Source organism: Pongo abelii, chromosome 15 (assembly GCF_028885655.2).
Source record: "Pongo abelii isolate AG06213 chromosome 15, NHGRI_mPonAbe1-v2.0_pri, whole genome shotgun sequence".
Lineage (NCBI taxonomy): Eukaryota > Metazoa > Chordata > Mammalia > Primates > Hominidae > Pongo > Pongo abelii.
Genome location: NC_072000.2, coordinates 98,310,393 through 98,325,973, shown reverse-complemented (window position 1 = coordinate 98,325,973; position 15,581 = coordinate 98,310,393). Strand labels below are relative to the sequence as shown.

The following is a 15,581-nucleotide window of genomic DNA, read 5'->3' as shown; positions in this document are numbered from 1 at the left end:
GGCCCCGCTGCTCCTGCTGAGCTGGACTTGGTGGCCACAGACTTCAGTCCTCAAGGAACTGCCAGCCAGGCATGCTGGTGATCTCCCCTCAGATGCCCCCAGCATGGGACCTGAGTGCTGGAGGAGCCCCATGGGGCTCTGAAACTGGGGACCCAGCACGAGGGAAATTGGGGAGATGGCCTTAAAACCCCAGAGGCCTAGGAGAGCTTGGAGTTGAACTTGATGAGTTGGCTGCACCCTTCTGTTTGTCCCAGTCTCACTTTCCACCATGCCATCTCTCTGGGTACATCCAAAATGCCCACACCCACAGCCTTTGTTTTGTTTATTTGCCCTTAGTTGTGAAGTGCCAGGTGCTAAAATCCAGAAATAATCTAAGCTGCAGGGGTTCTGTTTGCCTGGCACCAGGGGGCAGGGCTAATGGGTTCCTTAGAAAATAATTCTGCCTCCCTCCCCTCTCTGTACCCCTGGAATAGTGACCCCGGAAGCAGCCAAAAGCAAAAGAGGGACCCTATCACTGGAACTGCATTTCCTCACTCAGTTACGTTGTAGAGAAGGGAAGAGGCAATTGGCCAATATTTTCTTTCTCCTTCCCAGTCTTTTTCAAATCCTGCCGCCCTCCACTTCCTTGGTGTGGTGGGTGTGTGGAGTGGTTGACAATCTGGAAAAGGGAGACCCAGTGCTGGTCTCAGCTACTGCCACCTCCTGCATGACTGCCTGAGAGTCGCTGTCCCCTCTGAGTCTCCCTTCTCTGCAGGACATGGCTGGAGAGGGCAACGTGACCTCTAGGGTCCCGTCCAGCTTACTACTCTGATAGCCTGACACCCCCAGCACCCTCCTCCCCCCACAGGGTGGGGACTTTGTCTGAGGTCACGGAGAAGCTGTGAATGTGTGGGCTGAGAGCTCCAGGGTCCTTGCATCACAGCTGGAGAGACCCAAGCTGGGCGACAGGTCCTGAAAGTGTTCTCACGACACTGCACCACGCCCTGCTCACCAAGGCCACGAGAAAAGCCAGCCCTCCTCCCTTCCACTTCAGCTGGGGTCCCTTTGGAGACATTCCAGGAAAAGGGGGGCACATACCCCCACTGGGCTTTTCCTGATGCTGACAGGGGCTGCTCTGGCTGCTCCTAAGTGGAACTCATCAAGGTGGCAGTGACGGTGCTGATGGGGACTTCAGGACTTATCTGGTCAGTTTCCCATCGTCCTTGCTGGGTCTGTTGCTTCACCGGCATCTGTGCTCTGATGCTATTAATAACCAGAGAGCCCGAGAGTCAGGAGGAAGTGCTGCTCACGCTGGAGGAAGTGGCTGGGAGAGTGCAGGGGCTGGTGGCAGAGACCCCCCAGAGCCCATCCTAGCCCAACATGGCGTGGGTGTCCTGGGAATGAGGCCTGCCTCCAGCCTCACCTTCTCCATCTAGGAAATGGGACTATTGATGCAGAACCCTCCCCAAAAGTGGATCTGAGAGGCATAGCATCGTGGTTCTCATGGACTCTCCAAGGATGGGGTAGGGAGCTCAGTGAATGAAGGAAGGAAGGAAGGAAGCAATGAATGAACAAAGGGATTTTAACAAGCCAAGCAAGGAACGGCTTCACTTTAGCCCTCAAATCTCTTTGACATTCAGAAGTTTTAAATTGTGAAGGCTTCAAATTTATTAATCCTTCCAGTATATATTTTTTTTCTGCAGCTGGATGTACTGGGAGTAGGAATAAGCGACAGGGCAAGGAGAGGAGTTGGAAGACCCCAGAGAGATGCTCAGGGTTAAGAGCGGCCCCCGAGGTGGGCGTGCCTGGTAAACGCTAGAGTGCTATACTCAGGGAAAGCATTTAATTATCACAAGGGCTTCACATGTGGGTGGTTAGCCACCCCCTAGGAGGCTGGCATTGTGTGCCTGAATCCTCTTGGTAGAATTGGTCTTGGTATAACATTCACGGCAGCCATGGAAAGCCACAGGGATGGAGGGGTCCCCCAGTCCTCTTGCAGCCACTGGGCTGCAGGGGGCTGAGTGCTTATCCTAGAACCAGCAGGGACGAGGACCGAGTGACTCCACTGCCAGCACTCCCTGGAAGAGAGGCCCCCTGGCCTGGCCTTGGCCTGACCTTGAGGACTGACCCACTCCTTGCTCTCACAGGCCTGTGGACCCCTTGATAAAGGCCATCAAGGATGGCGATGAAGAGGCCTTGAAGACCATGATCAAAGAAGGGAAGAATCTCGCAGAGCCCAACAAGGAGGGCTGGCTGCCGCTGCACGAGGCCGCATACTATGGCCAGCTGGGCTGCCTGAAGGTCCTGCAGCGAGGTGAGGGCCGGGCTCTGATGGTGGCAAGAGGTGGGAAAGGGACTGGGGGAAGGGCTGCCGCTCCTGAGGCTTCATGTTCTTTGCCCACAACCATCTTGGTGAGAAGGGCGGGCAAGGCTGTCACATTCATTTGTCAGTTAGTCATGGAGTTACGAGAGGGGAAATGAGTTGTCCCCATCCCCTGCTGCCACCTCTCCAGGCCTCCGAGGACAGGAGAGCCTAATTCCTAGAAAAGGAATGAGGGAGGGCTGACTTTTAGAAGAGCCACTGCCAACTTGTTCCAGAATGTCCCAGGGGCTGATTTGGTGTGAAAAATACTGCAGCTGTGCCTGTGCCCAGCCAAGGCTATCCCCCACCTGCTGTGGGGCTGCGGGACAGTCATGCCTCCTCTCTGAGCCCTGTCTTCCTACTGAGCCAGGTTCAGAAGGGCAACTCCTGCAGGCAGGTGTCACCTCTGCCCTGAAGCAGCACAGACCCCACACAGCCCCCGACACTCCAAGAAACCACGGCATGTAACAGTGGGTTTCCAGCAATGGCTGGTGTGAGTTCGAGGGAAGGACAGGAGTATTCGAAGAGGGAGGGGCTCCATTAGGGAAGGCTTCTCAGAGGACGTGGCATCTGAGCTTGGACTTGTATGAGCAGGAAGCTAAAATGGCCCTGTGAAAGGGCCAGATGAATGCAGTCTGTAGTTGGTAAATTTCAGAGGATGTCATCCATTGTTCTTGAAATTGGGAGGCAATCGGGAAAGCCTCTGTGTTGCGGGGCTGAGTATCTTCCTCCTACATGAGTTTCCCGGTGGGCCCTCCCTAGCGTACCCAGGGACCATCGACCAGCGCACCCTGCAGGAGGAAACAGCCGTTTACTTGGCAACGTGCAGGGGCCACCTGGACTGTCTCCTGTCACTGCTCCAAGCAGGGGCGGAGCCGGACATCTCCAACAAATCCCGAGAGACACCGCTCTACAAAGGTGAGGTCCCCACCCCGGAGTGAGCTTTCCTGAGGAAGAATCCAGAAGCTGGGCGGGCAACAGGGAATGTTGCTCCCATAAGTGCATAACCCCCAACGTGGCCCTGCTCAAATGCACAATTTATGTAACCGAATCATTCATTCCTGCATGTATTTTACCAACATTTTCCAACTGCATCCCATGGGCCAGGATGCTGAGGGACACTGAGGGCTTGGAGCTGAAAAGCTATAGTCCAACCTGTGCACCCTCCCAGCCCTGTAGGCACCCACACACAGACAGCAGTAAAGGGCTTGGCAGGAGGCATTGTGGGAGCATGGGGGAGGGGCACCCAGAGGAACCGCAGAGGAGGAATCACCTGCTTGCCAAGCAGCAGGAACCGCACAGGCAAAGGCATGAAGGTATGCGAGAGCATGTACCTCTGGGACATTTGTTTAAGAAAAACAAGGCCTCCTGGCTTACTCAGTACATCATCCATGGACATTTGTTGGCTGCCCTAGCAGTACCCAGAGTCAAAATCTAAATAATCACAATAGCTAGCATTGATTGAGTGTTTAGTATGTGCCAGGCACTGTTCTCTTATGGACCCCTCATGTTCATCTACACATGAGGTAGACACTGCTGGTATCCCCTTTCACAGATGAGGACCTAAGGCACCATGACATTAAATGGGTTGCCCAGGATCACACAGCTAGCAAGGGGTACCCCAGTGGTTTAAACTCAGGGAGGTGGATGTCACACTGCCCTCAACCACTACATTCTAAAGCATCCTGTCCATGCCTACATGCTGAAGCAATCAGCTGGGGTCTTACAAAAATGATCAGGCCTTTGTACTTGGAAAAATTACAGATATCCCTGATTTCCCATGTGTCTATCCACTGCTTGGAACAGCTTGGGCAGCAGGAACTGAGTAGTAGGTCACTGGATCCACTGCAGACCCACCGTGGAAGTGTCTTCCCTGGAATCCATGCCTGCCAGGGCGCCATGGCTATCACCTGGAACCTCAGCTGTCCAAAGGGAGTGCTCAGGAAGCTGGGCAGCCCACAGCCAGAGCTTGGCCCTGGTCTTGCAAGCACACGTACTATGTCCCAAGCACCATGCTCATGCCTTACACACAGTCTCACTCCCATAGCATCTGCTCAAGAAGGTTTTATTCTATCCATTTTACAGGTGAGAAAATCAAGGCTTAGAGAGGTAGAAGGCTTGGCCTATGGTCCTGTTTGAAACAGTACACAGGCAGCCCTCCTACCCCTGCTGCCAGTCTCCCCGACCCATTCCTCACTCCTCCTCCCACTGACATAGACACAGAGAAGCTTCCAGGGCTGGTTAATTTGGACAAGTGCCCAGGTGACTCCAATACCACCTGCAGCTCCTGGTGAGAACTCTGGGGCCAGAGCCAAGGGCACGTTTGGGGTCTAGAGAGAGATGAGGCTTATAAAGGAGGTTAGAGCGGGTCAAGAAAGACTTGCAGAGCTGTACTCACAACGTGCATTTTACCCTGAACGAAATTAGTAGCCTTTGCTGGAGCAGGGGGAAGTTCAGCAGGATTATGACACCGTCCACTCCTCATCTAGAAAGATTCTCCCAGCCTTGGTAATGTGGAGGACTGAAGCAGGTACCATTGGAAGGGGAAATGACAGGGACATCCTGGGACATCCCAGGGGACAGAGACCTTCAGCCTGACTACCTGGGTTTGAATTCCAGTTCTGCCACTTAGTATCTGTGTGACTTCAGGCAAGTCACTTACCCTCTCTGTGCCTCACCTTCCTTATCTGTGAAAGGGGATAACATCACTACAGCCTTTAAGGGGATTTGGGAGGATTAAATTAGTTAATCCTGTAAAATGTGCTTAGAACAGACAGCCTGGCATAGAACCAGTACTATGCATATGAATCAGCAAGTATTCTTGCTAATGTTAGTATCAGTATTACTTTTAGTCGTCTATCCCAGGTTCATTGCAGGGATTGGAACTTAATACACGTGCAGTGGAAAGCTGAATGAGTGGATGAGTGAATGGACAGGCAAATGAATGCAGTCTCTGCTGGCCAGTTCCTGCCAGGCACTGCTGACCATCCCTGCTTCCCCCTGAGCACAGCCTGTGAGCGCAAGAACGCGGAGGCAGTGAAGATTCTGGTGCAGCACAACGCAGACACCAACCACCGCTGCAACCGTGGCTGGACCGCTCTGCACGAGTCTGTGTCTCGCAATGACCTGGAGGTCATGCAGATCCTGGTGAGCGGAGGAGCCAAGGTGGAATCCAAGAACGCCTACGGCATCACCCCCTTGTTCGTGGCCGCCCAGAGTGGACAGTTGGAGGCCTTGAGGTTCTTAGCCAAGTACGGTGAGTGGCTAAAGGTTCCTAGGTCATGCAGTCCCCAAAGGGCACACGGGAAGGATGTCAGAGGTCACCTCCAAGGGAAGGCGAGTTAGGGGTCATCTTGTGGGCACACTGATGGAGAGTTTCCTCCTAGAGTACTGTGTTGAGAAAGATGCTGAGGCTGTGTCCAGGCTCAGTGGGAAGAGCGTCAGGATCCACTAGTGACAGCTGCCATTAGCACAAATATGGGGGGTGTGGCCCACGAACCACCTATTTGCCATTTATAATCTTTTCCAACATTTTCATTTTACAAACAAGGAGTCTGAGGCACAGAGAGAGGAAGTGACTTATCTATAGTACTATAGCAAATTAGTTGTAAAACTAGCTAGACTCTTGGTCTCCTGACACCCCAGCCGCTTCTCTTTCCACCACATCACACTTCAGGGCCAGAAGGAACCTCAAGCAACATTTAGATCACCTTCCCCTTTTATGGGGATGAACTCAAGGACTAGGATGGGAAAGTGATTTGTCCAAGGTCACACAGCAAATTAGTGGCAGAGCTGGGACTTGAACCCAGGTCTTTGCCCTCTTTGCCTGTGAAATATCTTAATGGGAGAAAATAACACAATACTGCCTGCATTATGATGGCCCAGTAGCAGAAGACCCTGAGACATGGCAGACTTGCTTTTGGTTTCAGAACATTATATCCTGATCTTTCCCAAGAACGCCTTTGATTTCTTTTCTCTCTCCACGGAAGTAACCCTCTCTCTCTAGCAACAGAGAAGCCAGAGGTAATCCAGACGCTGAGGCTGAACTGTAGTAATCTGTTGAGGACTTGCTAAGTGTGAACACAGACTGGGGCAATGGAGCTTTCCCCATAGCCCCATGTGATAGGTAGTATGCTCGTCCCATTTTATAGATGAAGAGACTGAGGTTCAGAGAGGTTAACTAATTGGTCACAGTTCAAGCCTGGATGCTGACCCACTGCCATCTGACTCCAAACTGCACATGCTTTGTGCTCTGCCAGCCACCCTACTCTGTGAGAGTCGGCAGCATGGGACTCTGCCCAGGTAAGCTTCCATGCCTGAGCAGTGGGGAACATAGGTGCAGGCCATTCCCTACAGCCAGGAACAAATCTGGGCTGCACAGCGTAAGAACAAAGGGGCACAGGCAGGGTCCTGGGAGCCCAGGCCGGGGGTCCTGGTGAAGGACAGCATGCTCAGCGGGCAAGGGTGACCTCGCTAACTCCAAACATCTGTCCAGGTCTCCCACCGACACTCTGAGTCAGGGTGTGTTCACTTTGTGGGCTGAGTCCATTTTCCAACCCAAATATTTTTCCTGTGTGAGCAGGCGGCTTTGCTGGTAGGGTCCAGGCTCTCCAGGGTACCTGCCTCTGAGAGCCCGACAGAGGGTTAGGGCGGCTCACTGGCTCTCCCTCAGGCCGAAGGCAGGACGAAGCCCTCTGCCCAGCTCCTTCCATCCTGAGCAACTGGCATTTGCTGAGCAGCTTCCCTGTGGCAGGCACTGCGCTGAGAGATGTGCTTACACTATTTTGTTTACTCCCTGCGGTAACTCCGAGGGGTAGATACTATTATCCCTGGTCAACAGATGAGAAAACTGAGGCTCCTAAAGGCTTTCTGAGACTGCAGAGCTTGTCTCTGCCTCATGAAACAGATGCCTCAACTGATTCTCATCTGTCGCCAAAGCCTGTGTTTTTTCCGCTAGATCAGAAACTGGTCACACCATCATCAAAAATAAGAAATTACCAGAAAGTCTGAGATCAGCAATGTGCTTAGAGAGATGACCTGTGGTTAGCAGACGCTTTTGATTTTAGCCCCACTGACATCTTTCAGCATCTTAGTTCTATGTCTTTCCAGAACAAGAAAGGACTGCTGAACTCTCTTTCTGCAGAGAAAGCTGTGTGCACATCAGTTCTCTCCCTCACCACCCCCACCAGGAAATGAAGCAGGTGTAGACGATTGAGCTGAAGGCAGATTGTCACCAGGCCTGATTCCTCCTCCTAGCAGCATGGATTATTGTTTTCTGGGTTTTGTTTGTTTTGTTTTTGTTTTTGTTTTGGGGACAGGGTCTCACTTTGTTGCCCAGGCTGGAGTGCAGTGGTGTGATCCCGGCTCACTGCAGCCTATATCAACCTCCTGGGCTCAAGTAATCCTCGCACCTCAGCCTTCCAAGTAGCTGGAACTACAGGCATGCGCCACCATGCCCGGCCAGGAGCTACTCAGTAGGTGTAGAGAACAGAGTCTCATTAGGTTACCCAGGCTAGTCTTGAACTCCTAAGCTCAAGTGATCCGCCTGCCTTGGCCTCCCAAAGTGCTGGGATTACAAGTGTTAGCCATTGCACCTGGCCTAGTATTTCCTTGGGAGGAGACAGAAAGTAATTCTCTTATTCCTTGAAGTGAAAGGCAGAGAATTAGCAATTAGCAAGCATGCAGGGAATACCTAGCACAAGGAGCACTAGTGATAAGAGCTAGAAGTTATTGATAGCAATAACGATCCATATTAATAGCATGGTAATATTAGCAATAATAATAGCAATATTAATAGCAAATTGCAATTAATAACATTATTGGGGTTTTCCTTTATTAGGGGCTCTGTGCTCTCCTAGATCTGTGAGGCGTGTCTCAGGGCAGAGCCCAGGCCCTCTGACACGGAGTGAGGGTTAAGAGCATGGCCTCTACCATCAGAATATCCAGCATGGCCTCTGCCATCAGACCATCTGAGTTCAAGTTTGGCTCCATCTTTAAGAGCTGGGTGGTCTGAGGCAAGTGGTCTAGGTGTTCTGTGCTTCACTGCCCCCATCTGTAATCTGGAGATAAGAGCAGTACTGACCTCACAGGGTGACCACCCACTGTGAATTCAGATATAGCCTGTGGAAAGCACGATGTTCAGCACGTAGTAGGTGCTCAGGAAATACCAGCATCATCGTGGCTGCTTGTATCCTCTCAGAGGCCTCTGTTCGGGCTGGCAGGCCCCTGGGTCTTTTTTTTTTTTTTTTTTTTTTTTTCCAGATGGAGTTTCACTCTTGTTGCCCAGGCTGGAGTGCAATGGCGCAGTCTTGGCTCACTGCAACCTCCACCTCCCGGGTTCAAGCGATTCTCCTGCCTCAGCCTCCCGAGTAGCTGGGATTACTGGCGCCCACCACCATGCCCAGCTAAGTTTTATATTTTTAGTAAAGACAGGGTTTCACCATGTTGGCCAGGCTGGTCTCGAACTCCTGACCTCAGGTGATCTGCCTGCCTCGGCCTCCCAAAGTGCTGGGATTACAGGCGTGAGCCACCGCACCTGGCCAGGCCCCTGGGTCTTGATGTTGTTGAAAGAAGCTGGGGGTGGCCCCAGGTAGACTCCTCCTTCCTAAGGGTCGTTGTTAAAGGTCCCGTGCATTACCGTGGTTAGCACAGCAGGCCCACCACGCGGTGGCGTTACACTGAGGACAGCAACTTCCCCGTCACTTGGCCACTTGCTGATGTCTTCTCCTTCCCCAGGTGCTGACATCAACACGCAGGCCAGCGACAGCGCATCTGCCCTCTACGAGGCCTGCAAGAACGAGCATGAGGAGGTGGTGGAGTTTCTGCTTTCACAGGGTGCCGACGCCAACAAGACCAACAAGGACGGCTTGCTCCCGCTGCACATCGCCTCCAAGAAGGGCAACTACAGGTCAGCCCAGGCTCTGCCAGCACCCAGGCAGCTCTCCTGAGACCCACACTGGGAGTAGGGGATAGGAGGGGTGGGCCTGCCCTGAATGTCCCACCCACAGGATTAGGGAGGCCCAGGAGAGGTCAGAATGGACATCACCTTTCCCACGGAAAGGAGAGAAACCCCTTAGCAGTTAGCAAGCATGGAGTGAATGCCTGTAACAACAGCAACTGCAATAATAACAGCAAACCCTTATGCAGCACTTACCAGTACTTCGCATCAGAAACTTATTTAATCTGCTTAACAGCTCATTGAGGAGGATATTATTATCTCTGTTGTTTAGATGAGGAAGCTAAGACACAGAGGTTGAGTGACTTGCCCAAGGTCACACAGCTCATAGGCGGCAGGTACTCACCTGCTCCAAAGGTCACATCTACAGGAATTCTATCCAGGGGGCAGATATGAGTCTGAACTAATGAATATTTCCGGGAGTACACGAATGCAAGGATAACCTCCCAGGCAATTAGCAAGCATGCAAGGAAAACCTACCATAACACAAACAGCACCAATGATAAGAACTAGCAGTTATTGAGCAATTACTATGTGCTAGATACTCTGAGCGAGAAGAAAGAGGCTTAAGTTCCCAAGGAGCAATCTGGAGGAAGGGAAGAAGCACAGATATGTGAATTCATGACATCATGCAAGAGCATGCCGAAGAGTTGCATGGCTCCTGTGGAGACAGACAAGCCAGAGCTAGAGGCAGAGGTGTGCTAGAGCCAGCTCGTGCCAGTTCTCATGAACCGACTGCACACCTCTTCCCAACTCCGTGTTTGCTGACCTCACATTGATAGCTTAAAATTGGCCATGGGGGAATATTTACAGCATGGAAATAGGCTAATGCTACAAACCAGAGTCCTTTCCCCCTTTCTCTGCCCCTGCTTGAGCCAGTTTTTAAACATTCCTAGCAGCACTGCTACATGGGGACACCTGGGCCGCAGAGATGGAGCTCCAGCTGCCCTTGAAGGATGGACAGGGCTTGGTCATTTCCAGAGTGTGACTCATCTGCCTCCCATGTGGGCCTCACACTGTGCTGTGGGTATGCGGGTCAACCCGGATTTTCATTTTACAGGACAGGAAACGAAGACTCTGGTAGTCAAGAGACTTGCCCCTTGAAAGCCCCGTCCCCAGGGCTAGGACTTAAACCCCAGCACCTGACCCTTTTTGCTGGACAGTGCTTCCCAAACTTTGTCCATTCACAGATTTTCTTCCTGATTTTAAATATCTATACGCTCATTGTTTAGTATTTTTTCCTTTAAATAATGTTTTTACTTACAATGAATTTATTTTGAAGAGGAAACATTTATCACACTAGTATGTTATCCATTTACAATCAATTTTAAAAACATTTCATTTAAAATCCCATCTTATGTACCCTGATGACACTTGGGGAAACACACCCCAGTCTTCCAGACAGGCAGGAGAGTGAGAAGCACAGACTGTGTGTATTGCGACATGTTTGTTGTCTTCACTAAGGCAGAGGGAAATGGGGTCAAAGTGACATTCCAAAGGCTGAAATAAAGACTCAAGGCTTCAGAGCCGACGCTTAAAGCTCCAGCCCCTTCTGTGCAGGGTGCCTGCCACAAGACCAACCAAAGATGCCCTCCCCACTCCCCACACCCCCCAGTACATACACAGAGGAGACTCGGCCTTCTCTGGACAGCACAACTGTCCACAAGGCTGACAGATCTGGGTGTGAATCCCTGCTGAGGCCATTGGGAAAGTTGCTTAACCTTGCTGAGCCTCGTTGTCCTCATTTATAAAATGGGAAATGGTTACACCTGCCTCATGGGGTTGTCAGAGGACCAGTAAAATGGATACGCACGGATATAGAATGGAAAAAAGCAGAGTGCCTGCACCCAGTGTGTGCTCAGGCATCCTATGCTCACCCGCTCTTAGGGAGAGTGCATTCCATGATTGAGCAGTTCAGACAGCAGCTCAAGCCGGACAGTGGCCATGGACAAGAGGGCTGCTTTCTCTTCAGGGCATCAGTCAGAGTTGGGCAAACACAGTTTACCTTGAGCCTGACCCCAGAGAGATCCAGAGTGAACACACGGGAAATGGGTGCACTTTGGAAATCTCCTGGCCCACTGCCCCCCAGTTCTAGCCTGCACATCCATGTCCCTCTGGGCTATTTTTAAAATGCCATATCAGATCCGGTGAACCAGAATGTCCAGGACAGAAGGAGCCCCACTGTCTCTTTGAAAAGCTCCCTGAGCAAATCAGATACAGCCTGTCCATAACTGCAGGGACCATTGATCTAATTCAGGCCCCGGTTTTACAGAGAAGGAAGCCAAGGTCAGACATGGAAGCGATTTTCGAGATAGCGGCAGGGCTGGGACCTTCATCTGGGCTGCCTTCAAGTGAACCCAGAGGTGTTGGCAGTCTGACCCCAGCTGGAGGAGAAGCTGAAGGGGCACTAGGTGGCCTTGGGGATGATCAGAGAGCAAGGCGCGTCCTGCCTGGAACACTGTAGACACGGCTGATGTTCCCCTAAACTCACCTACATTGGATTCATGCAGATTCCCAGGGCAAATTCCCTGGTTATTCAACCTCCACCCCCGGGCCCCATTTCCCACTGTCCCCCAAGGCTCAGAGGGGTCTGGGCCACTTCTTAGGGCTACCCAACAAAGGGTTAAAGCCTGGTTCCCAGCAGCTTCTGCCGCCAGGCAGGGCCCATGGCCAGCAAGCCCCGAGCTCATCACTCCCTCCCTGGGCATACAGCATTAAAGGCCCTTTGCTGAGGGATTTGATGTGACATTCCATAGGCATTCCACATTCTGCCACCTGCCAACACACCCTGGGCCGTCCCAGGCATGGAAGGCTGCACCAGGAGCCGAGGGCTGTTTGCCAGATGGTGTCTTCTCGTCAGCACACTTAACCGCAGGGAGTGACATGCAAGTGTGCTGAGAAAGGAACCCTAAAGTCCCGATGTCGCAGTCACCTCCAAGACACACATTTTCCTGTTGTTCATTTCCAGTTTAGCAAAGCCACCGTATGAAATCAAAGATCAACACTAAAGATTGACATATTAAGAAACTGTGTGAGTTAGCCCAGAGCAGATGCACCAAGAATAGCACCCAAAACAGTAGTGTCCAACCTTGGCTGTACCAGAAACCCTGATGCCTGGGCCCCACCTGAAGAGATGGCGCTGCCGCTGGTCTAGGCTGTGGCTGAGGCTTCAGGGTGTCTAAGAGCTGCCCAGGAGGTTTTACTGTGCAGCCTGGGTAGAAAATCAGGATCTTAGAGTCTCTTCTGGCCAACAGAAAACACAGACTTGTGTTCTGGGTCTTACTTCTGACTCCTGGTTTTTAAATATTCCTTCTCTTTTAGTTCCAACATACAATACTTTTGCTGTATTTTATCAATCTTTGCAAGCCACTTGAAATTCTTCCCGGAATAAGGCAAAATAGAGAACACTTAATACATTAAATTAAAAAGCAGTTTATAAAGCACACTGACAAGCAAGTTAATATCCCCATTAGTTAAAAGAGAAACTGAGGCCCAGAGCTCAAGACTTCATGGAAAACAAGTCAGAGTGGCACAGTGAAGCTCAGAAGTGTTGGCAATGGAGCCATCTGTGGGCAACTGGTTGCCATGTCAATCCTCCAGCCAATGTTTTTGTTGTTTGTTTGTTTTTGAGACCGAGTCTCTGTCACCCAGGCTGGAGTGTAGTGGCACAATCTTGGCTCACTGCAACCTCTGCCTCCTGGGTTCAAGTGATTCTCCTTCCTCAGCCTCGCAAGTAGCTGGGATTACAGGTGTCCACCACCATGCCTGGCTAATTTTTGTATTTTAGTAGAGACAGGGGTTTCATCATGTTGCCCAGGCTGGTCTCGAACTCCTGAGCTCAAGTGATCCACCTGCCTCAGCTTCCCAAAGTGCTGGGATTACAGGTGTGAGCTACCACGCCCAGCCCTCCATCCAAATTTACACTGAACACTGACAAAGGTCAAACCACAGTGACCTGGTGACCCAGAAGGCCTGTGTTTAGGGTAGTAGGGGCAGTAGGCTGCAGTCGTTGTGGTGGTCAAGACACCAAGAGCACTGTTTATTCACTATCGACTACAGGCCAATCAGATTCATGCATAAGATCTCATTTTATACTCAGAAGCAGCCTTGGTGAAAGATTATTACATTGTGCTTTGTAACCTGGACCTGGGATTGTAAGCAGTCCTACCTTGCTGGATTGTTATGCGTAAATGAGTAAATGAGATTAAGTTCTTAGCTCTGAGGGTCATGCTAGGATTAAATTAAGTAAACAAATGTGAGGACCACTTTAAATGGTACCTGGCACATAGTAAGTGCTCAGCAATATTAGCACAATTATGACTTAGGAAGGTAAGGGGTAAAGCGCTCACAGCAACCCACTGGAGCTCAATAAAGGGTAGCTATAGCTATCGTCGTCATCATCATCATCATCATCATCATCATCATCACTATTATTACAATTAATTACCCCTCTGCTTTAGGTGCGGTTCAGAGAGGTTAAGTGACACGCTTGCACTGGCCCAGTGCTGAAAGGCAGAGCTGGTGTGTAACCCATGTACCCCTGACTCTGAGCCTCCCGGTTTCCCCACTGCCCATGCTGGGCCCCTCTCTAGCTAAGGACAGCTTGTGTTGGCTCAAAGCTCTCTGCCCATTCCCCTTCTGTTGGGCTAGATTCAGGAAGGACATCAGAGCCAGGACCAGGTGGTATGGCAAGGCTGCTGCTTTGAGGAAACTAGAATCCTGGAGTGGGAGCCCGGGCCTGGGGCAAGGATATCAGGCTTCAGATAGTGGTGGGTCCTAGGAACAAGACAGGAGCCCAGTGATTCGGAATGAGGCCCAAGGTCAGAGACAGCTCAGCACCTGCCACACTGCTGCACTGGGTCTTCCTGGAATGATCCTGAGCTGGATCTGCTCTGGTCTCAGGGCCTAGACAGGCAAAGCTAAGCTGGTAGTTGTGGCCTGTGCATTGGGGAGGGGACAAGGAAGGGGTAGGCGGCCATCCTTCCGGACACCTACGGCTCTATCAGACAACAGTCACCTTTGTTCCTCTTCATAAGGTGCCGCTTGAGCAATTATACTCTGAGATCCCAAAATGTGCCTGTGGGAGAAGTGGGAAGAGTCAGACAGTTTGGTGGGGTCACCCCCTTGTCCTCCTGTCCTCTGCCCCACAAAATGGGCTGGGAAGAGGAGTGATGATGTGCAGTGGGGCTACCAACGCGGCCGCTCCCATAGTTGGGAAGAGAGGGGCATGGTAGAAGGCCTGGCCCTGGGCATCCAGAGACCTGTATTTTGCTCTTGTGCACCAGCCACCTTCTGTCCAACCTCACTCTGTTCCCCACCCCAAGCCTGGGCTTCAGTTTTACTCTCTGTAAAATGGGAGAGCTGGATGCACTGATCTCCAGAGCCTGTCCGGCATTACACATTCACTTTCTGATTGGCAGAGTCCTGCCGCAGTAAGATGATTCACCGCATTACTGAGACAATGCTCAAGTTCCCACATTTCTGCCACTTTCCCTTGGTTCGTGGAGAATTGCCGGAGACCAGCTGTGACCTGCCAGAGATACCAGCCCCATCTGGCCAGCGGCCCCGGGGCAGCCCCTCTCACCGTTCTTTCCCGTTCTTGGGCACATTACAGCTGTTAGCGGAGCATTTGTTGGCCGTGGCCGCCATCCAGGGTGAGGCCCAGGCCTGCCTTTGACCAGCACCTCTGCAGAGCAAAGTCAGGCCTCCTGTGCCTACACAAATAGAAATTAGGAGGCAATTAGACCCCCTGGGTGTGTGAATTTCCTTTTGAGGTTTTAGAGTCAGATTTTAGCCAAACACAGCATCACTAACAATAATAATACTTTCCACTGAGATCCCAGCAGGAGGTCGCTGGCATCAGATTTCCAGGAAGCCTGCGTGCCAGGAGGCCAGAGGCGTGGGAATGGGCCTGGTGGCACCTGCTTCTCTCCCCTTCCCCCGCCCCCGCCCCACCCCCTGCAATGGCCACCTCCTTGGAGTCCCACAGGAGGCTGTGAGGTCACCTGTCAGCAGGGATTGGACAGATTAGGGTCTGGAATCATATTGGTGGCAGGAGCTTCTTCTTGCAGGTGGCAGGGGTCTAGGAGAAGAGAGCCAAGAGAAGGGGTCAAGAGTCCTGGGGTTGAGCCCCCAGAGTTGTCTTATGACCCCTGATTAGTCACTTTGGCTCTCTCAGCCACATCTGTTAAAAAGAAGGCCACAGGCCTGCTCCGGCCACTCCCACCCAGGCCAGGGCTGAAGTGAAGGTAAAATGGGCAAGCAAGTTAACACATTATGAAGACT

General features: G+C 51.7%; 1 protein-coding gene across 2 annotated transcripts in view; it reads left to right on the top strand.

Moving 5' to 3' along the window:
* ASB2 (ankyrin repeat and SOCS box containing 2) overlaps window positions 1-15,581 on the top strand; it is a 44,195-nt gene that overhangs the window by 20,775 nt on the left and 7,839 nt on the right. For both annotated transcript variants that reach the window (XM_024232039.3, XM_054530449.2), the window contains 4 exons: window positions 2,127-2,293; window positions 3,104-3,259; window positions 5,352-5,597; window positions 9,077-9,248. In XM_024232039.3, coding sequence (XP_024087807.2) covers window positions 2,127-2,293; window positions 3,104-3,259; window positions 5,352-5,597; window positions 9,077-9,248 — 741 coding nt within the window. The remainder of the gene's footprint in view (window positions 1-2,126; window positions 2,294-3,103; window positions 3,260-5,351; window positions 5,598-9,076; window positions 9,249-15,581) is intronic.